Below are 21626 nucleotides of genomic sequence, written 5' to 3'. Positions count from 1 at the left end.
GGGAGGGACATCCACTGTACTGTAACTACATCTCAGTTGTAGAGCTTCATGGATGGGTCAAATCCCGGAGCGCAGAAGTCAGCTAGACTACTATCTTGCTTACTTCCACCCCCCTGTCCGTGATGGCTGAAGGGGTAAGAACCCAAAGCAGGCAGGGCTTATCAAGGTTTCATTCTGACTAAATAGGCGCATTTTCATGAATAAAGTCGGCGGTCAAAGGCGTGACGGCAGAGCTGATAAGCATTCGTCTCTCGGATGCAGTGACGAATGGGCGGTGCTGATAAGAATTCCCTGGATAGCGGAAAGTTTGGTGATTGTTATGGTTGAGTTTTGCATGTTTGAAGTACACCGTAGTCTTCTCTTCAATGTGTGCATTGTCATATCCTTTATTTTTCTTTTGTCTCGAATGGACTGCTTTTTGAGTATTGTGGCGCTTGTTGGTTCCTGGGACCTGGTGGTAACTTTTATCATAGGCTGTAGTGCTTGCCACGCTTCTGCCACATCCATCCTTCACGCTGTACTCCGTATGTAAATCACAAGCGGCTGTTCCAGCAGGAATTACCGACTCTCTGCAGACGCCCATCTGAGAGCCTTTTCTGGGTCCTTTGCGCCACGCCACGTTTCTTGTTCCGGCATAGGGAGCAAGCCTAGCGATCGATAGACAGACGCACAACCCTTGCTGGTTCCCTCTTTTCGGGGGATTTGTGTTGCAGAGGGATTGACAGACGAATGACGGGGATGATGCATCACAATGAAATTGTTACTGGTCGAATCGACATGTACTGTAGGTATGTATGAATGTAGTCAGCAGTGAGGCAGCTGGTAAGTTATTTGAATCATGGAAAGATGACCGTGTTGGGACTAGCGCTGGTTATCCATTGATTCTGGAAGGTCTTCTCCGGCTTCTCCTTATCCAATTCTCCTCCCCCCTACGGAGTACTTCCCCCGTCCCCATGTCGTTCGCCTTATCGGCATCGCCTTCGGAGATACGGACGAGACGAGTAAGCCCACCCGATGAGAGAGAACAATAGTCATGCTTTGCCATGCTATGCCATGCTGATATCCACGCATCCACGCAGTGAGCCGAATTATATCGTCATCACCGGCCCGGTTCGTGACTTGACTCGCGACTAAACTGTGTCATTGTGTACCAGCTCTCTGAGCCTCGCATGCTTTCCCCACTCATAGACGGATACTCCGTACAACGAACGACCAAGTTTCTTTGTACTGTATCGAGTATGAGCCGCTGCCGCACTGCCATGGTGATGATCCCTGCCACCTCGCAAGCTCGAGCTCTTCCTGCAGTCGCTGGGGTGGCCCTCCTGGTGCCTTGGCCAGCAATCGTCCTTCTACACTACTGATCGCAGTGCTTGTTTCCCATTGCTCTGGTGGTCATAGCGGCTTAGAGCATAGACCAACCCCAGTGCCAGTCACATGGGATCATTATCACCAGCATCTAGGTTACAGTGCAGCAAGAGTCCCGGTTCGCTCCCCCCGTTGAACACTGGGTGAATGGATGAGAGTGAGGACTCCCCTCTTTCTACTCCTCTTTCGTTCTTCGACCTCCTATGATCATTATGACTATTGATTGGAGCCTTCCAATAATGGCGTGGGGAGTTCCCCTTGCTGGTTGATAAGCCTCGTGTCCACCAGTAGGTCACCCATCCGTCCCCCGCCGACTATATCCCCCGATATCTAAGCCTATTAAGTTTGATGTTTATTAGCATTTTCAATGGCAATTTATTTTTATTTTATTTTATCTTTCAATCTTTTTGGGTTTGTCGTTGCACGCCTCTCGATCAAATTCCTTCGTCTTGCTTTTCTCTCTTTCTCCCTTGATCTTCATTTTCCTGGTTTGTTCATTGCCCAAACGCCTTCATGGCAGCCACTTACAGATATCTGCATTGAGACATGTTCGTCCTACATGAATGTCGCCGGAAATAGTATCCTTGTCACGCTCCCCTTTTCTCCTCTGCTCCAAGTGGTTATATTAGATGTCCGCCCCCGCCTGTGGGGAAGCTTCGTCCTCCCACGACGACCCGGATCGCCATGAGTCCGAAATGTCAGCCCCCGTCACCTCACTGTGGTGGCCCGAGGATCGGGTGAAAGCGACCCTCTGCCCGGAGTATGTCTTCGGCCAGCTCCCTTCAAACGTCCTGCACCGTCTAGTGGCCCCGCTGCCTTGGGGAGAGGGCCTGACGAGCGAATCCTATCTCGACTGGATCATCGCCAAGGCCGGCAGACTCTTTCTCATTCTTGTCGACATCGACATCCCCGATCGGATCTTCGCGTTGATAGACGAGTCTCTGGATGACTCGGATTTACCGTTCTCAGCCCCCAGTGTTAAGCATCTGCCTCTCTTCGCGGACGGCCCAAACCCCGACCTCGAACATAGATTCTTCCTGGCTCAATGGCGGTTCATTGTACGCGGAATTGCTGCAGGCGACCATGCGAAGTACACTCAAAACGAGGGCGTTCCGGTGGAACTCCTCCGTACGGGAACATCGCTGGTAAGGGAGGGTGTCGAAAAGGTGGTTCTAGCCGGCGCGACGTGCCGCATACTCCTGCGAACGCAAGTCACTGTCGGCGGAGCACCGCACTTCTTTGAAGAGGATGAGGTTTTGGAGGAAATCCGCTCTTTGAGGAGGTTGGCCCATGACCACGTTTATTCAATTTATGCGTCCTACTTTGTGGATAACACGGTCTGCATCCTCTTCTCTGGAGTCTACGAACGCACCTTGATGTCCTTCCTCACCGACGTGCCTCAACCATTCAAACGGCTTCCGAAAAACAAGCGGCGGGAGATATTGGTCAATTGGCCGCATTGTTTGGCCGATGGGTTGTCTTGGCTGCATGCGCATAGCCATGCACATAGCGTCATCCGTCCGTCGAACATCCTGGTCGATGCTGAATTCCGAGTCTATCTAGGTCAATTCGAGGCGCTCGATACCTTGCTATCGCCGGCCAAGCTGGATGACGTCGAGTCGTATCAGTATGGCTCCCCAGAGCGCTGGGTGCGCTCGGTCAGTGTTCAGAGCACCGACATAACGAGACCGTTGGTTAGTCTTCCATCTGGGAGCCGTTCGGCTCGGAAGCAGTCGGCCTCGTCAACCACACGCCCGTCTTTCCTGAGCTTGTCTCGACTCCGCAGCTCTCTGCCGTCTGATCACGGGACGGACAGTCCACGTGCAGAATCGGTCACCTCGCAGGGTACTGCCATACGCATTGGCCTGCAAGGGTCCTCTTCCTCGCGAGTCTCCTTCACCCAGTCATCCTCTTCCGGATCCAGTACTGGAAGTGTCCGCAAACGCACCATCGGATCCATCAAACGGCCCATGTTCTATACACCTTCCATCACCTCTTCCAATTCCTCGGGCTCCTCTTCCGCCTCTTCCGCTATATATCACCCAATCGGCTATCCAATTATAGGCACGAACGCTGCCATAGTCCAGACCTGGCAGACGCGCCAGACGGACCCGGAAGCCTCCGATATCTTCTCCCTCGGTGCTGTGATACTAGACATCTTTACCGTTCTCTGCAAACGCAAGCTCTCCGCCTTTGCTCATCACCGGGGAGCTAAGAATCGGACTGCCGGCCGCGGGGGCGGCGTCGCCGATTGCTCCTTTCACCTGGACCGGAACGCCGGCCAGGTATGCTCGTGGATCACGCTCCTGGACAACGACGCCAAGAAACACAAAGACCCCATTTTCCAGGCCGTTCGACCAATGCTCGATGTCGTCCGAGTCATGCTGAGCAGAGACCCAGCCGAGCGTCCCTCCGCGTTCCAGGTCGAACAGCTTTTCGCGCGCGCGATCCAGAAGTTGGACGCCGCCGCCGCTACTCCGATACACTGTACCTCTAAACTGCAACACCACGCTCCACGATCGAAGAACGCCCTGCGCGTCGGCACCAACAAGAACGCCGACCTATCCTCGAACAACCTGATTGTCCCGCGCGCTGGACCGGCAGCACCGCGGTCACCGTCCTCTTTGATCAGCTCGACGGCAAGCACGGAGTACTCCCCCGCCACGACCACAAGCAACTCCGGCGGACCCGTGAGTCTCAAGAGCTATCAACCCTCCTCAGCCGCCTCCGCCTCCGCGTCCAGCTCCAGCCTCCCCGACTGCTACCTGACAGATAGTCATGTCACCGCCGGCAGCGACACCGACCCCGAACAACATGACCGGTACATCAATTCCAGGACGGCATCCCCATCCCCTTGGCTGGACCCCGAGTATGCATCCGGGCCGACAATGCACCATGATCCCTCGTGGAACTACAGCATCGCAATGGGGAAGAACTAACCCCGCCCCCACCTTTCACTTATTTCCTTGTGAACATAATTCCCAGCATTGCACATATCTGTACTTCTAATATCCTTGGCACCCAGCTCGTCATCGCGCAGCAATCGCCGCAGCCCTTTTCCCTCATCCTCCGCCCCCCTGATCCTCTCACCAGTATCTCCTTCGTCATTATTACCCCTTCACTCGAAACGCTTCCTGCCGATACAGTGCAGATGCGTACTGAACCTTCAACCCACCTCCTTAATCCTGTCGTCATTCAGCCACCATCCGCCCAACTGATCACTTGCATCTCCCAGACATACTGTACATCCCCTTCTCATATTTGACAGCCATAGGATATTTTTTCTCAACCCCTAAGCTCACCCTTATCCCTTTACCCCCCTACTCCCCTTCCGGCGTGATGAGTGACGATGCATGGTTGTGCGGGCGGAGTCTCTCGGCGTGGATTGTGAATTGTAATCGATATCTAATTTCCTCTTTGACCATTTGGCCTTTGTCTGCTTACCTAGTAGACCGCTTGTACGTATTGAAGATAGTCCAGTCCAGCTTCCCTATGGGTGACTGAATGTGTGTAACCACTGTGCAGGAATCGCGTGCATGGAAAATCTCTTCGCGGGGTCAATGTATATTTTATGGCTATGTTTTAACTAATACTGTATTGATGAGGGGTGGCCATCCAGTGGCCAACCGCGCTTGGGCTGAGTCTACACGACAATGCATGAAGAAAGATTCCAAGACAAAACATGAAGGAGGAACCGCGAATAATAAGAAATCACCTGGATTTCGAAGCAGGACAACGCCGGGACACCGTCAGAAGCGAAATACTCAAAAAAGGTTGCGTAATACACGTCAGATCACCAGGGATCATAACCACAGCGCCAGGCCTCCGACCACCGTGCACAGAGCGAGGGACACCTCGATGGCGCGGTTGAGGCTGCCCTCGCGAAGGATCGCAAAGGAACCGGCTCCGTTGCTGAGCTCGTAGGAGGGGAGGATGGTCTGCGCCGAGGACGCGGACATGGCGTCCGAGGCATCGACCTCCTTCTGCTGCCGCGGGGGTCTGTCATCCTTGGAGGAGGAGTCGCCGGCCACCGCGCCTGTCGGTGCCGCGCGGTGGGATGAAGCCGCTTGGCCTAAGGTCGGCAGCGGCGCGCTGGGGTCGACGGCCCATCCACCGGCGGTAGAGGCGGGACACGCTGGCGGGGTGATGGTGGAGGTGGAGGCGGCGTAGTCGGATAGAGCGACGCCGGTGGGGTTCAGAGTGGCCCATTGCGCTTTGAGGTTGTCGAAGTCCGGTGCGACGGGGGTGGGTTCGCCCTGGCGGACGAAGCCATCCTGCACGAGGGGCCCGTTTGTAGTGGCCGCGGCGGCGGCGGGTGCGTCCGCGGCCGGAGGCGGTGGAGGAGGGCCGTAGTTCACTAGCCCGTAATCGTTGGTCTCCTCGATCCACTCGTAGATCATCGAGCCTGACCAGGTGTCCGCCATTTCGGGGCCGAAGATGGCGGCCTGGTCGCCGAAAGTCCGCGGCCGCGCGACATTGCAGCCGGTCTCTGAGAAGAAGATTGGGGCGGGGTAGCCCTCGGCTTGCTTCTGGAGAGACTCATACCCGGATTGGGTGAAGGTCGACTCCCCACACCATTCGTAGGCGTTCAGGGCGAAGAAGTCCAGTCGCTCGGCGGGGTCAGACCGACAGGCCAGGTAGTTCTGCAGCATGGGCCGCAGCTCTGCGATATCGGCTGCAGAGTAGCCCACGGGAATCGGGCGGTATCCCTTCTCGTCGCGGTGGGATTTCATGTCGCGAACGGCGGCTAGCACGTATGGCGCGGCCGCAGAGCCATCCTTGGTGGTGAGGACTTCGTTGCCGACGAAAAATCCGGCCGTGTTGTTATATTGTTGGAATTCATCCAGAACAGCTGCGAACCGGTCATGTTGGGTCTGGTCCCAATGAGGCTCGACCTACACGGTCATTAGTATCACGGCGACGGGGCGGTCATGTAACCTGGCATGAGGTTCTGTAGGTTGGGAACGAACCTGGGAGATCGCTGTATCGAACGTGTCCAGATCCACAAAGAGATAGATGCCTGCATCTTCGAAGGCCTTCATGCAGCCGTCGTGGTCGGCTTCAGGGTCCACATGATAGACGCGGATTGCGTTGGTGCCCAACTCAGCCATGCGGGCCGCATCTCGCGTGCATTGAGCGGTGTCAATCAAGGGATCGTCGGGAACGAGCTGATAGGCGATTCCTAGCGCCAAGGGCACTTGCGTTAGTAAGGAGTATCGGTGAAGTGGTATTGGTAGGCCGCTGCGCTGTACCTTTTATATAGTATTGCCTGCCGTCCTCATAGAAGAATTTCGAGCCCACGGCCGAAATAGTCTGGATGGCATGTGCGGCGCGAGGCACTGACGCTGCGAGCAGCAGAGAGAGTGTCGCCAGCGACGGTGAGCAGCGTGCCTTCATCCTGTGCGAGTTGGGCTAATGTGCGTCGGCTTATAGCCGAGGGTGCTTCAATGTCGACGTGTGGCGGTCCTTCGTGCAGAATGGCTAATGTCGAGCAGATGAATGAGGACAAAGCGATTGTACCTGTCTGACAGACGAGTTTGCAACAGGAGCTTCGTGTGCACGAAGGCGAATGTGCGCTGGGCCAGCTACCGGGCTAGTTGTGTTCACCGAGGCAGCAGCTGCAAGGGTTCGATAGACAGTCGAACCAATTCTCCGCGATATGCAACTCGATTGAGAACAGAACAACTGAAATCACTAGAGGCCAGACCTGCATCTCATGGGATATAATCGGGTTCTTTAATATGTGATGCCATGCTGCTCAACACCCTCGCGACGCGGTACCTGGGAGTTTGAGATGGCTCCCAGCCATACCGTGGCACCGTGAATTTCTGGACGAGACATGCCTGACAATGGATTTCCAGTAGCATGACGTCAAAGAGTATTCGCGCAGGCCTCCTTGAAGCCATTGGTGTCGGGGGATGAGCTGGAATGCAGCGGAATGGCAGACAGGGGGCGGGGAATTAAGGTAGAAGACAGAGGGAGTTGTCAAATGCCTGAGTTTCAAGCTGCCATACTGGCAACATGAATGTATGCAGGGTTCGTGTTGCAGCGACGTGAACAATGCTTTGGAGGGATTGACTATGCACAGCCAGCATAGTCTCTGGAAGATAGGGAGAGCGAGAACTTGGAGCAGTGCAGTGTGCAGCCAGTCCAGGAGGTGTACGGTAACTCCAGTATGATTGCCCTTCCTAATCGGGTAATTCGGGAGGGAGGAATGAACCGTCGTTGAGGGCCTGGCTCTTCAGGCCACCACAATGGAACTAAGCCGACCTCGTCCGAAGAGCGTCGGAAATGCCCGGAATGGCAGGCCGGGATCAGGTGAGCTTAGTCATTCTCCGATCTCAGACATCCCCGCCAATGGTGTTGCTGCAATGTCTCAATTGTTTCCCCCCACTGCATCCCACTGCATCCCACTGTGATAATTAAAGCGCAATCTACATGTTTCTCACCTCGAGATTTGATACCCCCCAAAAGACTCCCCCGAAAAAAGGAGCAGGGGCAAAAACCATGGACCAAAAAAAGCAGCATTTGTTCGTGTTCTTCCCGATTTGCCTCTCCGATGTCTTGGATCTTGATCTCATGTGTTGGCTTTGTTGGCTTTTGTGACGCCATACGTGGGAGACTATCGTGAATTCGTGATGGCAGCGGGAATCGTGCCCAACTATCATTAACTATCTCGACTAGTTTGGTGGGCGGCCCAGTCTTTCCCGAGCCAGTTGGCGGCCTTCGACTGAAATTGCCCCCCCTTTTTTATGGACCTTCTATGGACCGAGTTATTCAGAGTCAACTTAGTCAAGGTTCTGCCCGGGCAGCACGAGGGGCCACTGGGTCTGGACAACGATCGAGACCCTGGCCGATCCATGGCCAGATAATGAGGATCACTGTGCGGACGAGGTCCGTTCCCTCCCTCCCACTGTCCACACAATTCCATTCATTTTCCCGGACCTGGTGGAAGGGCAGGAAGGATGCCAAAAATTGGCGGCAAAAGCATACAGGTGCTATCGGAAGCGGCGAACTTTGCACGCATCGAAGCTGCAGACCAGAGTCAGGATATTGAACGGTTGCAGGGGTGTAACGGTGTGAAGAGATTGAGAGAGATAAAGGAATTGGAGCAGTTGAATTGGATCGTCGGGGGCTTGCGTGGATGACGGGGCCTCGCCTAGGTTGGGCTGGTTTTGGCTGGGTTTGGCTGGGTTTGGCTGGCTTCAAGGTTCCTTTCCCGCATTCGATGCAGTGGGCATCGCTCGTCACCGTTTCATTTCCTCCTTTTCCTTTTTCATCTACAATAACCCCTCTCTCTCTCCCTCCCTCTCCCCTTGTCGCTGTCAATCGCGCTTATTATAATAATATTCATATTCGCTTTTGTTTCCCTTCCCCCCCCCCATCTCTCTCATCCCCGGATTTTTCTCGTCACTCATCACTGGTCACTGTTGTGGTTTTGCTTGCTTATCAACCTCACACCTCCCCTCGAGAAATCAATCTGCTCTGTCCATTAACTCTCCCAGTAATTCTTTTTTTGGAACATGCTATCCGTGGTTCCTTCCTCCCTCATCATTGCCGTTTCAGGAAAGCTTCGCTGCCTAGTGTGCCTGCCATAATTGATTGGCCACAGATTAGTTGTGTGCGCACACTGTCTACCTCATCATAGCACCTCACCACGATTCATCCACAAGGCGACTCAGTGTCGCCTCTACCAAATACCCTTTTTAAATACCACGATTGTCCCCACATAGTCCACGGGCGACTCAATTAAGAACCATGTCGACTGCCAATACTGTATCGCCATTTCGCATCTCGCACCAGGACCGCGACAATCTGGATCGCAATGAGGCTTTTCGCATGATGCGAGAACATCTCAGGCGACAGGAATTGGGCATGAAGGCCCCAAGGTACGTGACTTCTGAAGAGGCTGGTTGCTTTGGTTATCCAAGGGCTAATTCGGGTGGATTGTAGCTTTTGTGCCTGCCACCGCAACTCCTGTCTTGCCCAGGAACAAGAGACATTCCGTCTGCATCGCGACATCATCCACACGCTGCTTCTTCCCTTGTCTCTCCTGCATCACGAAGCCTCGCGCCTCGCCGCCAATGTCCTGCCCAGTCGCAAAGGAGCGGAGGCCGACCGGGCCTTCCGGGGGGAGGCACGGAGTGCCTATGCCTGGTTACACTCTATTTTGACTGAGGAACACGATTGGTACCTGACGGAGCGTTGCCCGGCGTGCATTGTCCTTCATGTGATGAATTCTGAGCCCACCATTCGCTTTATCGCCGTGGCCTGTCTCTTGTCCGACCACTTGCAAGGGACAAAGAGACGGTTGCCGAGCTTTGATTTCTGGCTCAGGTCATTGGAAGCCGCCGTCCGGGAAGATCCCTTCTGGGGCGATGATTTTTGGCCGGATATCGAATACCGCGCGTATGCGCTGACCGATAGTGTCAAGGAGCTGGTGTTGCAGTGTCTGGAGCTGCAAGCGGCGCTGGATCGGCAAGACCTGCCGCCGTCAATGTCGTACCACGCCGGCTTCCACTGTGACTCTTCACGACCGGCTGTTGTGGCCAAATCGGCCAACTGCACGCCAGTCACAATCACAATGGGCGACGAACAAAAGCTGATGGCCAAGGTCACTGCCGGTCGCGGCATGCAGTCACGTCGGACCGATCGGCCTCAACGTTTCCACACTCGCCGCCACGCGGATGCTCGCAGAAGATCCGTGACGTCTTGAAAGTGCTACCTTGGTATGGTTTCATAATCAAAGTTTCCGACCTTTGGACTTGATGGTCACGAATACGAGCGATCCACCTATCCTACCACACCTTTCCACCCATCGAGACATGGTTGCATGACTCCGGTTCACTCTGTCAAATGGGTTGAAAGTGATTAGCTCTGCGCGAAGCATTACTCACATGCAGTCCTATGACTCTGGAGAACACTCGAGTCGAAACTCAGATCTGGGGTAGGACGTGGCGACGGGAAGCGAACAATTTGCTATCTCCCTATATTGTGCGACCTACTACTCTCACAGATCAACCCGCCGCATTATCACGCAAGCGATCTCTACGTGGACTAGTCCTGCAAGGCTCATATGATTCGCATGGCAGCTATCAAGCTGTCGGCCTCTAGCCACGTACGCAAGGAGGTGATCCGCGGAGATGCACTTGTGCGGCGGGTATTCGTCAGCCAGAGGGCAGGGGCGGTCCAGCCAACAATTGCAGCAAGGCTGTTGCACTACGCATTGCGATGCAAGCTCGGGAGCAATGTTTAGGCGGCCAGGGATTCGAATGGATGTCGAGTTTTATAGCCCACTGGGCAGTCGACCGATGAGTTAACTCTGAGACGCGCGTCGTAACTCAGCTTACTCTGTTTACACCAGATAGTGAAATACAGACCAATTGCGAATAGTCAGTTTCCAATCTAGCCACATGTGTAAACATTCACCTGTAATGAGTCAAGCTGTAGCCCAAGCTACGGACATGCATCAACGGTAAGTCTGACTTGCATTTGGTGCATTGAGCGACCGAGCTAACCAATGCCGCGAGCATTTTCCAGAAGTTCCTTGCCTTATTCATACCAGGACTTTTGAATTCAGGCTACATTTTCTCCAGTACTACTTATCTTGATGGCATGATGCTAAGCACTACATGAGCACATGAGTACATGATACTTCTCTTGAACATTCCATGATGTTGTGCGACCGCAGCTCTGGGCTTTCTTCCAAATGGGCCGAGTCATCAATTCTTCATCCCATTGGCAAGCGCAAGGCGTTACGAAACAGGCTCCTTTAAAGGACGTTATCATCAGCGCCACAAGCGAGACATGGTCAGCTTGTCCTTACATCCTGGGATGTTCGATCAGTGGAAACTGCCATTGCCAACACACGCAAAGATAAGGCATCTGCTTCGGGAGCATCCTTGTTTCAAGGTTCGGCTTGAATGATCACCAACAGCGGAAGTAGGGAGGTTCGACGCTGTGTTGTCCGCCTGCCTGTCTCGCCTTGGAGCTACTAAATAGGAGTGTCCCTGTCTCTAGGTGCGTGAGTAAGGGTATGTTATCTCGATTATGGATGGTTCCTCTTCCGGGTCTTTACTACACGAATTCTCGTTCGCGAGCTTGATGGTACACTGCCACTGTGCCGTGGATGAATTCGTAGTGAATCTCAATTTAAGTCGTGTTGTACGCACGGCCTCCCGATTCTCGCCGTGTACCTACGGACTTGGACATGAAGTGAAGAAACCCCATGCTGCATGATCCCATCATGTCATATCATTCTACTTCAGATCCTCGGCAGTGCTAGGAACGTCAGCAATCACTCGCAACAACATCCCTCTCTATCCCTGCCCGCTGGAGGGAAGACTCGGAGCCGCTGTTCCTCGTCACCTCTCTCTCTCCTTCCTTCTGACTCTTACCTTGCCCAGTTGGCATCTGGGGGATTGTCGCTGGATGTTTGGTATATTGTCTTACTTACCCTGCATATATAGCTGATTTTTTGGGTCCCAGGTTTCATGGACACATGTGATGAATACCACTATGTTTGTCCCGTCTGAGTACTGCATTTCATATGAGGCTGAGGTGTTCCTGCTCCAGCCCTGGTGCTTCCGGCCGGCTGCTATCTATGAGGGAGGGTGGGGCCTATATACTATTTCCTAGTAATGATACATGCCCCAGGGTTTAGCATTGTTGCCCGTTCCGGAGTGAGCAGCAGCCTCGTGGGGAGGAAAGGAGGCTTTGTTGGATAGGGTTGTCCTGAATGCTGGTGACGATGGTGATGGTTGGCTGATGAGACGATCCTCTCGAAAGCAGAATTGCAAATCGAGGAGGCAGGCAGGGTGCGCCGCCATCCATTGCCCCGGGTCCGCCGTATCATCCCCCCCCCCCCCCCCCCCCCACCCCGGAGACTCTGGCGTTGGTGCTATGTTGAGCAAGGTTTGAGCTAGGGATCCTGCGGGAGAGGGGGGGAAAGGGCATGTGAGGGCAGTCCTTTATCTGGTGAAGTTCACGAGAGTTATTTCCTTGGTTGTTGATTGTCGAAGGCTGGGCACGGAGTCTGATCCATCCATCAGGCTGAAGGAATTGTTTTCCTATATCTGTGCTTGATATGTGTTGATTATAAACGCGAGGGTTCGAGGACTGTTGTCGGAATTCATCGCTGCACTAAGTGTAAGTGCAAAGAACATGCCGTAAGATTGAGACAGCAGGGCCGTGATCCTGTAATTGCTGCACGGTTGAGAAGTCATTGCTAGTCTGTTTGTCGCAACATCAATTTGAAATCATATATCTGCATTGATATCACGGCTGTAGAGGATCAGTGTATAGCTAGCACCGAATACATAAATCCAGCATCAGCCGGATATTGTCACCTCGGGTTGTTGCTCGCAGTTCTGAGCGGACAAGGTAGAAGAAGTAGGAAGCAACAATCCCACCCATAATTCTGACATCCATATTTCACAAGAAACACGAAGTAGTAGAGCATTGACATTCACTTCGACCTATCGTCATTCCAGGGCAACTGAACCCCGGGAGTCGAACAATATCAAGCATAGTATAGATTAACTATCGGCTATTCATCGACCCCAGCTCTCGGACCCCTGTCTGGGGACTTGAGTGCGAGTACTCCGTACTAACCAATTTATTCTCCAGCAAGTCGCAGCAAACTAACTACTGCCTCAGCTGCATGCAGCCCGGATTGACATCGACCTAGAGACCGAACATGCAGCCTATTTCCTTGTCCATTGATTTCCCCCCAAAACTAAACAAAAGAAATACTGATCCCATAGTAAGTGACCTACAGATCGAATCAACCGAATCCCCTTCGGCGTCGAGACCCGTCCGTGACCCCGGCACAACCTCCCTCTTTCGTCCGGTGGCGTTTTCTTCCCTTCGAGTCCCTCCCTCCAGAAACCCCCGTATGTCCAGGGAAACAATAAAGGAAAGAGACCCGAGCGGCCGGGCGTTGGCCAGGCCAGGGACGGGAGGGAACCATTGAAGTGGAGGGTGTATACGTATACGTACTCTACCACGACCAACTTTAAATGAGATGACGGGGCGGGATAAGAATGGGGGGGGGGGGGGCCGTTTTTAATATATTCCGACAACAATTGCGGGATTCAGGTTGATGAGAATGATGAATGCGATCGGGAGGGGATGTGGTTGTTGACGGCTTGATTGGGTATTTGTGTTTACAAGCGATATTGGAGTGTGGAGTTGGGATGAGGAATTTTTATCTATGTATGTATGTAAAGTACGTGGAAAATCTGGGTTTGTGGGGTAGTTGGTTGGCTTGTGTCGGGTTGATTAAAAGTGTTTTTTTTGGGTACGGTGTATGTTTGTCGGATGGGGTTGAGGTTTTGGGGGGGGTTGCGTGGTTGGTTTTATTATGAGTACCTAGCCGTGAGGATTTGGGGTGGGTAGTGATCGGGTTTGGATCATCTGATAACAATCATTTTGGAACTTGGTACTGTTTGTGGATGGGTGGATGATGTTGATGTTTGGGGATAGGGTGTGGTAAGTTGGTGATCCTGTATTGAGAAAGATACTGCCACGGGTCGGAGTAGATGAAGGGTGCATCGCATGGCATTGCAAGTAGTAGATAGATAGATTGCCAGCACCGCTCTTTTGGAACGGACTCGACCTTTCTACATAAGTTATGATTATCGGAACCTAGCTCCTCTAATGCGTGCACACATACGGAGTATGTATGTGGCCACTTTGGTGATTCCCGTGACTTGGTCATAATCCATTATTCTATTATTCTGGGGGGGGGTAACTATCGAGGACCATCAACTCTAGACCATGATCAACATGACTTACGGAGTACTGTGTACATACTTGTAGTCCAGTACATGGAATTTGAACAAGAGAATCTAGACTCTCGGGTCAGACCCCTCCCTCCCTTGTCAGTTGTCACCATCAAAGGAAACAGGATTGCGGCGGAGATCTACAAGATAATCTTACTCTTGGTCGTTCATACATCAATTCCTGCAAATCTGTGGGAAGCAAACAATATCCCGTATTCGTTCTTCTAGTCAATTAACTATGCTTCCTGTTGTTCCCATCAAGCAAGTCTACCGAGCACACATCCCAGAAAAAAAGGGGACAAGGACCAGGTGATACGTGCACACACCCTTGGGTCTGTTGATGACTGGTGACAGGACTTTGACAGTGCCAGTGCCAGTGCCGCCCGTCAACCGCACGGTTGGGAGGCGCAATCTCCCTGACCCATAGGTGGGGGAAATCTATCCGTCATGGATTCTGTTTCCTGTGGTGCAGTGCAGTGGTGCAGTGGTGTAGTGGTCTTTAGCGAAATGAATTGGAGTATTGTGTACTGTACGTGCATCCATGAAATCCTGACCTCATTGTTGTTGTAGAAAAGGTCATGCAATTTTACTGCAGACCCAATGACCCATAATGTAAAACCACCACTAGACCAGGTACTGTACAAGCAAGCCCCCCTTCCCCCTATCAATGTCAATGAATTTTTCCCTATCCCCGTGGTTTTGTGGATGTTCATGTTTTCCTCTTTAGTTTTAGCTACGCTAAACCTTGAAGACTTGTTGAAAAAAAAAAAAAAAAAAAAAAACAAACAAAAAGCACGGGACCCAAATCGGACCAGCCACTGACGTCGTGAACAGGGCTCTACCCATAGATGGGGAAAAGTCGACTGAGACGGATTTACAGATGGAGCCGATCCGGGTAATGGGAGGGGCATAATTTCCAGTTGCGATGGTTAGGTGGAATTGAAAAGGGGAGAAAGGCGCGGCTAGACCACTGACGGGCGGATAGTCTACATTTGTAAATTCGCTGAAGTGAATGTTGTTCATCGATACTACCTTGGGCATGTTAGTGGCAGTGCCCGTGACTTGTCGACCGCTCTTTCTGGGAAGAGAGAGGGGAGTGAGTGTCAAATCTAGAGTATGGAAAGTATGGAAAGTGAATCTGACTGCAGTGGGGAGGTTCGGGTCATTCATTGGCAACAGCAACAGAAAATCATTAAGGGGTTTCAAGGTTAAGAGGTTCAGTTCGGTGGATTGATTGATGGGCGTGGGCAATGAACAGACACTGGCCAAGTGGGAATTAAAAAAAGCAAAGCAAAGCAATAGACAATATCGGATTTCAGCCTCAGGCTCGGCGGGATTCAGCCCGGATCTACGGAGTTCAGTACATACTTGACAAAGGATCTTGCTGATTTACTACTGTAACTACCCTGTAGACTTGACGGATCTCATGATGTCCTCCAAAGGTTCAGAAGCTCAGAAGCACCTAACCAAAAGTCGTCACGGCAAAGTCGGCAAGTCTAAATTGATTTCCAATCTCAAAGTGTATCGAGATAGTAAGGTTGTACGGTGTGCTTAGGTTTGGAACAACCTAGGGCGGGATTATGCTTCTGGTGACTCGTACCTGCCTTAGAGCCTATGAGATGATCTGGAAGCAGAGTCACGCTACCAAGTACTTGACCGTGAAGATGAAATGATCTCGACGGCAGTCAAATTGCGGTGTTCACGGAAAAGAAAACCTGAACACGCACGCGCACGGTAAAAGCAATTTGAACCTTAAATCCTCAAGCGAAGAAAAAGAAATGAAAGAGAAAAAGGACCTGTTCAACCTCTGACTACCCAAGGGGCATCCCGATCACATTAGGCGGATCTTTTCGGCAGCACGGAAACAAGGGTCTAGGCGTCAATCCGCCCGGATGCGGCAGTGGATTCGATCGCGCCATGCAGGTGCGCCTTTCTGCCGTGGAACCAGGGTGAGGGGAAGGTCTTGGGGGGAAAGGGAAAGCTGACGACGTCAAGATCTGAGAAAGGATACTACTTGTAGAGGGGAAAAAGAATAGATGATTCATGAAAAGTATCGATGGCTTGGTCGGCAAGCTCGGGGAAATGGGAACATGACTGGATCTGGGGAAGTAGCAGTTTAGTGGACGAGGAATCATTTTCCCCTTTGGTGTTTACTTGAGCATTGACTGTATGAATCACCAATTGAGTTTCCATTCAGACAGCAGGACTGGGTTGAAGCTGTCCCCATACCTACCGGTACTCAGCCTGACCTTGTAAAATCTATGCCTCCCCAAAAAACCTCCGACACATTAAATTCTGAGTTATGATTTTGTGCAATGAGGCCGGCGACGATCAAGCCCGAGCCACTAAGTGACTTTAGTGAGCTAGTCCCCTTCCAATCTATTTATACACAATCTCCACCTTGATTGTGCACAGATTTTTCAGCCGAAAGAGCCCCATTTCTCATTTTGTGCAGGGACTATCTTCCGGGGGGAGGGGAGGGGGCGGGCGGCCGGGCGCCTTGGGATTACTTTTCGCCTGTCTGTCGGTGTGACGAGGTGTTTGCTGTTGGCCTCGTCGCCTCAAATGTAAATTGTACTGTACGGTAGGGGGGATGGGCATTGTTGTTTCGCATCTGATTCAGAGCGTGTCTCGACCCGGAGATCCGATCATGGCTCACACCCGCGCCGGCGCCCGCGCAAGACCAGGCAAACAAGCCTCCTCGATCAGACAGTGCAGGACGATGATCGTCAAAAAGTGATGCTGATCCGGGTAATACGAGATCCTTTCTAAGGCGAGCGGGCAAGGGAAAAGGGGAAAAGGCAGAAGGACGGAGCCCAGACCACATCAATTGTCACTGCCCTGACCACCACGGACAGCTTGACGGGGCACCTGGCAGCCCTGCCATGCCATGGATAAGGGTTGACTGGGGATGTGGATGGTATGAGTACTTATCAAAATGCCGCATTCGACATAAGAAGCAGTAGCAATAGCTGTTGCCTTCGGCGGGAGGAAGATTGGGAGAGGGTTGGTGTGGGGTGGAAAATAGGATTACTGACCAGGTCATCCGCAGGTTGTGTGTCTTCTCCTCCTCCCCGTTACCACACATACAGACCACAGTACGGAGTACACCCTCACATACTCATACAACAGAGAAAGAGAAAGAACTTGAGACAACGCAAGAATGGGCAGTGAGTGGTACAGCCGGGTAAAGGCGACCACCGTGGAGTCATGACTGGAGGTGAACCCAGTAAGCCCAGTTCTAGGCAGTGGGTCTTGAGTAATGGAAAGAAGAAGGCGGATGGGGGGGGGGCAAAAAACCCGAGAAAAATAATTAAAATCCAGCAAAAAACGGGAAATCAAATAAAATCAAAAACCAAGGACGGGGAGGAAGAAAAGTGGCCACAACGGAAGGAAAGGACACCCTCAAGGCCCGTGTAATGCTGGTTACGGTAAGGTATCGCCCGGCTTTGCCCATCTTAGCTCCGATCAGCCACTATGGGAAGGCAGTGGGACACACCACTGGCACAACAGGCTGAGGGTGGAAGGTCTAGATGGGTCGGGATGAGTCCGGGCAGTGTCTGGAACTGAAGGATGTTACCATCCAATTACTTGTATGTTACAGGATGGTTACAGTGGGAATGATAGATAACTACACAGTATTGTTTCTATTCTTCTTGTACAATGATGTATAAAAATGATAGAGTCTGGTAGAATAAAAGGCTGAGATGTAGATCAATATATATACAGATTATCAATGATAAATTTAAGAATAGTATTATAGTTAGTGTAGAACAATTGGACCTCTTGACCACCTAGTAGGGTACTTGAGTACTACCACCTCTCTGCAGACTGACTGCAGAGAGCGGCGGCCTCGTGTCAGGAAATTCCCCAATCAGGCAGGGTGCGGTCTAGAACACGGGTGGAAAGTCGCAGCCCGAGGGTCTTGTTCCTTTCGGGCTGTCACTCACCCTTGAGGTCAACTCACTCACTCACTCACTCACTCACTCACTCACCACCCACTGCCACCACCTCCATCCATCCATCTGTTCTGGCCCTTCCATTTTCCACCTTGGCTAGGCTCCTTTCTCTCTTTCCAAGTTTTCTCTTTCCACCTCCTCCTACTCTCTTTTCTCTCCGTTCCCCTCAAAAAAAAACCTTTTCCTTCTTCAGTTGTCTGTCGGTCCTGTTGCTGCTAGTGCTCATCTAAGTTAGTGCCTACTGACTGGATGGCGTCTGGCCGCTCTCCGAGTTTCGAGTTTCGAATTTCGAATTTCTACGACGGAGTACGGTAGTAGTCTCTTTGGGTTTCTAGCTTTCTAGCTGGAGTCTCTAGTCTCGCTCGCCCTTCAATCTCGCCCTTCAATCTCGCCCTTTCCCCACTGTATCATCATCGATCATCATCAACCACATCTACCCGCACACTTCCATTAACTAACAACTACCACCACAACTCTCTTTTCTTCTTCTCCTCCTCCTCCTCCTTCTTTACCTTCCTCTCCTCTCCTCTGCTCTGCTTCCTTCATCTTCCCCTCTCTTTTCCCCTCATCTATACTTCCTCCCTATACTTCCACCACATAGCAATCAATCTCCCGACCGTCCCGTCCTCCACTCACCCTAAACTGGTTTTCTGCCTCAACCACCACCACCACCACTTCCACTACCTCGTTACCGGTATTTGTGTGATCATTGATTCGACTATATTCTCCGTGAAACCTTCCACTACACACGACCCTCCTGACAGACAACCTGACCATCATTTACCGAGCCGCTATCATTAAGAGGCGTTGATCTGCCCTCCCTCCAATTCCCCTCCCCTCCCACCACCCCCCCCTTCCAATCGGTCTTATCTTCCGCCTCCTCCCGTTGCTCCAGGGCCCGATTCTGTTATTGGGTCCGCCTGCATCTCGCCCTCGCTGCTGCTTTCACTGTGCCAGCAGCGCCTCATCCGCAGACTGAATGAATTCTCCATTGTGTCATGGACCGTTTCGGCCTGCTTTGGAGGTGCGAAACAGCTCGGTCATGCGTTCTCCATATTCAACAACCTCTAGTTCCTCAACTTCGCCATCGTCAGAAGTGTCCGGGGAACCTAGCTCGCCCTTAAGAGCCGTGTCGCCATTTGACTCGCACGACCCCCTTCGCATTAGCCCGATCTCTCCTATCAAGCCACAACACCACTCCTCTCGATCTCCTGCATCCTTCCACCCCGATACTGGCTCCAGTCGGCTGAAGCGTCGAGCCTCGCAGGGCTCAATCCTCACTAAGCCTTCTCCAGTCTCCCGTTTCCTCTCGCGCAGCAACGCTTCTCTCCATCTCCCATCCTTCGAAGAACTTGGTCTCTCGTCGAAAGTCTCCCGTTCCGACTCTCAGTCCTCTCCCCCGCAATCCCGCCTTCGTCTTTCCACTGGTCCGACTGCCTCCAGTTCGCTGGCGACTCGAGCATCGCAGTCTTCCTCTGCTGGGTGGGATTCGTCGGCCAAAAGTGACTACCTCTCTGCTCTTCCACCTACTCCCCCTGATGATAACGATCACATTGCGTGGAACCCTACCTCCGATATGTTGCTGTTCGAGTCACATGTAACTCGAAACCATGCGCCCATAGCCATGGACGAGGGTCCAAACATCGGCAATTCCCCAGCTCGGACTGACGGCCTCAGTAGCCCTTCCGACCAGCTGTCAAACGTGTCACCGTCGAGCTCCGGTGGCAGTCCAGGGTCCTCAGATGAGATGGATTGTGATCACAGCTCATGGCTTGAGAACAGCATCGAAGCTACAGGTAAGTCAACATCCAGAAATCCGCGAGTGAGCACCGCTAATCGGCCCATCGTGAATAGTCTCATCACTTGCTCTCTCGAATTCCCGCGGAGAGGCTGTCAAAATCGTCTCTCAGATGCTCCCATATCCTCGCGCTGCTGACAAGGCCGCTACGATATCCTCCAGCGACAGTGTCTATTGCTCGTTAGTGCAGGCAGTACAAAATCGACTCCGCCATGGACAGTCGCCCTGGATCAATATCACCCACGCAGTTCCTGAACAATTTAGCCTCTCCAACCTACCATCCTCACCCCCGCATAGCCCTCGATTTTCATTTTCCAACGACGATTACTTCAACTCCACCGTCTTCTCCAGTGCCGCTGTGGTATCAGCTTATCACGACTTCCGCGGTCCCATCCAAACCCGACCCTCTCACTCGCCCATGCCGATCGTTCCACCCCTCACGGTTCATCTCTCGATCTTGGAACGCTACCTCCCTCCCTCGTCGGCCCAGGAATACAAGGATCTCTTTTCGCCATATCGCCCGTCCTTCTTGGTTGATCGACTATCCGAGCTGTCCCCTCACGGGGGCTCGTTACTCTTTGTCTACCCGACTCGCAGGGGTGGATCTACCTTCAAGTCACAGTATCTGGGTCCTATTCTGGACCCCTTGCTTCGTCAACTCGTGGTCGTGAATGAACTTTCCACTGATATCGGTCGTTATCTGGGCAAGCTCTCTTCCGTGTCTCATATGGACGACTTCGACACGATGCGGGAGAACCTCGCCCAGCTCTGTAACTCTCTGAGCTCCTCCTCTTCTCAATTCAGTATTGTCGACGCTCGAAAAGGCAGCTCTCATCTCGATCGGGAACTTTGGACCGAATGGTTCATCCACCAAGAAAAAGCTCGCATGAAGGAGGTGCTTAGCTTGTATTGGCAGAATGGTCGGCGTCTTCCGGCCACCAAGGCTGTTTCCAATGTGTCTTCCACGAACTACATCTTGGAGGACAAGGAGGTGACCTCGGCCATGCTCTTGGGTGAGATCTTGGATGGGATCCGACGACGACCTTATGGCGAGGATTCCGAACCCCACGATGGAGTTGAGTTGGGCGTTTTCGTCATCCGCCGATCCCACTCATGAGCGGGCTCGGATAGGGTGGAGCGAGCTGTAGACGCATCACCCCTCTTGCGTCCCTCCTTCGTTCTACTCGTTGATTCTTGTTTTTTTTTCTCTTTCTTTTCATTTTGTTTGTGGCTGGATATATGGTCGTACAATAAAAAGGGGACCTGGCGGGTCCGGCGGCGTCTTGAGGAGTTAGATGGACATTGGGTCTCAGTTTGCATGTTTGGGACGTCTATCTAGGAAGCATTGGCTGTTTGCATTGTTTTTTCCGTTGGAACAGAATACCCAGGATATCTTGTGTTATGGAAGCGTGATGACCACTAGCTTGTGTCGATGATGATGACAATTATTACTATTAGCTTAGATGATGGATTGCAGGGTCCAAGTATCGAAATAAAATAGGATGTATTCATCCAAATTGTGGGTGCCAGTCTGGCATAGTCTACTGAAGAACTACTTTGCAGTTGTATAGATTTGATTGCCTGGGACATTGATTCTTTCATCAGAACACAGGGTCTGACGTTAGGCATGAGGTGCCGGGAGAAAAAGGTGACCTTACAAAGCTAGGAAGAGCAGTCCGATTTCATCTCAGCTCCAGGCTCCAAATACTATGGGAGTCT

The 21626-nt window shown here is 52.2% G+C and overlaps 6 protein-coding genes across 6 annotated transcripts; 4 read left to right on the top strand and 2 right to left on the bottom strand.

Annotated features, from left to right (window-relative positions):
• Window positions 1-2060: 2060 nt before the first annotated feature.
• Window positions 2061-3836, top strand: BO95DRAFT_325972 (protein kinase domain-containing protein; the record flags this gene model as incomplete). The annotated part of the gene is made up of 1 exon (XM_025581847.1): window positions 2061-3836. A coding segment is annotated over one exon (1776 nt), but the record flags the coding sequence as incomplete, so codon positions are not given.
• Window positions 3837-4864: 1028 nt separating this feature from the next.
• gel6 (putative 1,3-beta-glucanosyltransferase) lies at window positions 4865-6920 on the bottom strand. The gene is made up of 3 exons (XM_025580379.1): window positions 6618-6920; window positions 6336-6547; window positions 4865-6260 (listed from the first exon to the last, which is right to left on the bottom strand). Exons 1-3 carry the CDS (start codon window positions 6760-6762, stop codon window positions 5169-5171), a joined length of 1449 nt encoding a protein of 482 aa, XP_025445727.1. The 5' UTR covers window positions 6763-6920; the 3' UTR covers window positions 4865-5168.
• A 1483-nt stretch (window positions 6921-8403) lies between these two features.
• On the top strand, window positions 8404-9064 carry BO95DRAFT_11139 (uncharacterized protein). The gene has a single exon (XM_025580375.1). It carries the CDS (start codon window positions 8510-8512, stop codon window positions 9011-9013), a length of 504 nt encoding a protein of 167 aa, XP_025445726.1. The 5' UTR covers window positions 8404-8509; the 3' UTR covers window positions 9014-9064.
• On the top strand, window positions 8774-10177 carry BO95DRAFT_11132 (uncharacterized protein). Its single transcript, XM_025580374.1, has 2 exons — window positions 8774-9254; window positions 9319-10177. Exons 1-2 carry the CDS (start codon window positions 9124-9126, stop codon window positions 10079-10081), a joined length of 894 nt encoding a protein of 297 aa, XP_025445725.1. The 5' UTR covers window positions 8774-9123; the 3' UTR covers window positions 10082-10177.
• A 4280-nt stretch (window positions 10178-14457) lies between these two features.
• BO95DRAFT_11120 (uncharacterized protein) lies at window positions 14458-15214 on the bottom strand. Its single transcript, XM_025580372.1, has one exon. The coding sequence runs from the start codon at window positions 15059-15061 to the stop codon at window positions 14537-14539; it is 525 nt and encodes a 174-aa protein (XP_025445724.1). The 5' UTR covers window positions 15062-15214; the 3' UTR covers window positions 14458-14536.
• A 3937-nt stretch (window positions 15215-19151) lies between these two features.
• On the top strand, window positions 19152-21024 carry BO95DRAFT_460240 (uncharacterized protein; the record flags this gene model as incomplete). The annotated part of the gene is made up of 2 exons (XM_025588714.1): window positions 19152-19905; window positions 19964-21024. 2 exons carry the CDS (start codon window positions 19152-19154, stop codon window positions 21022-21024), a joined length of 1815 nt encoding a protein of 604 aa, XP_025445723.1.
• Window positions 21025-21626: the final 602 nt, after the last annotated feature.

The sequence above is a fragment of the Aspergillus brunneoviolaceus genome (assembly GCF_003184695.1).
Source record: "Aspergillus brunneoviolaceus CBS 621.78 unplaced genomic scaffold BO95scaffold_10, whole genome shotgun sequence".
NCBI lineage: Eukaryota > Fungi > Ascomycota > Eurotiomycetes > Eurotiales > Aspergillaceae > Aspergillus > Aspergillus brunneoviolaceus.
The sequence above is the reverse complement of the archived record's forward strand: the minus strand, read 5'-3'. Positions and strand labels throughout refer to the sequence as shown.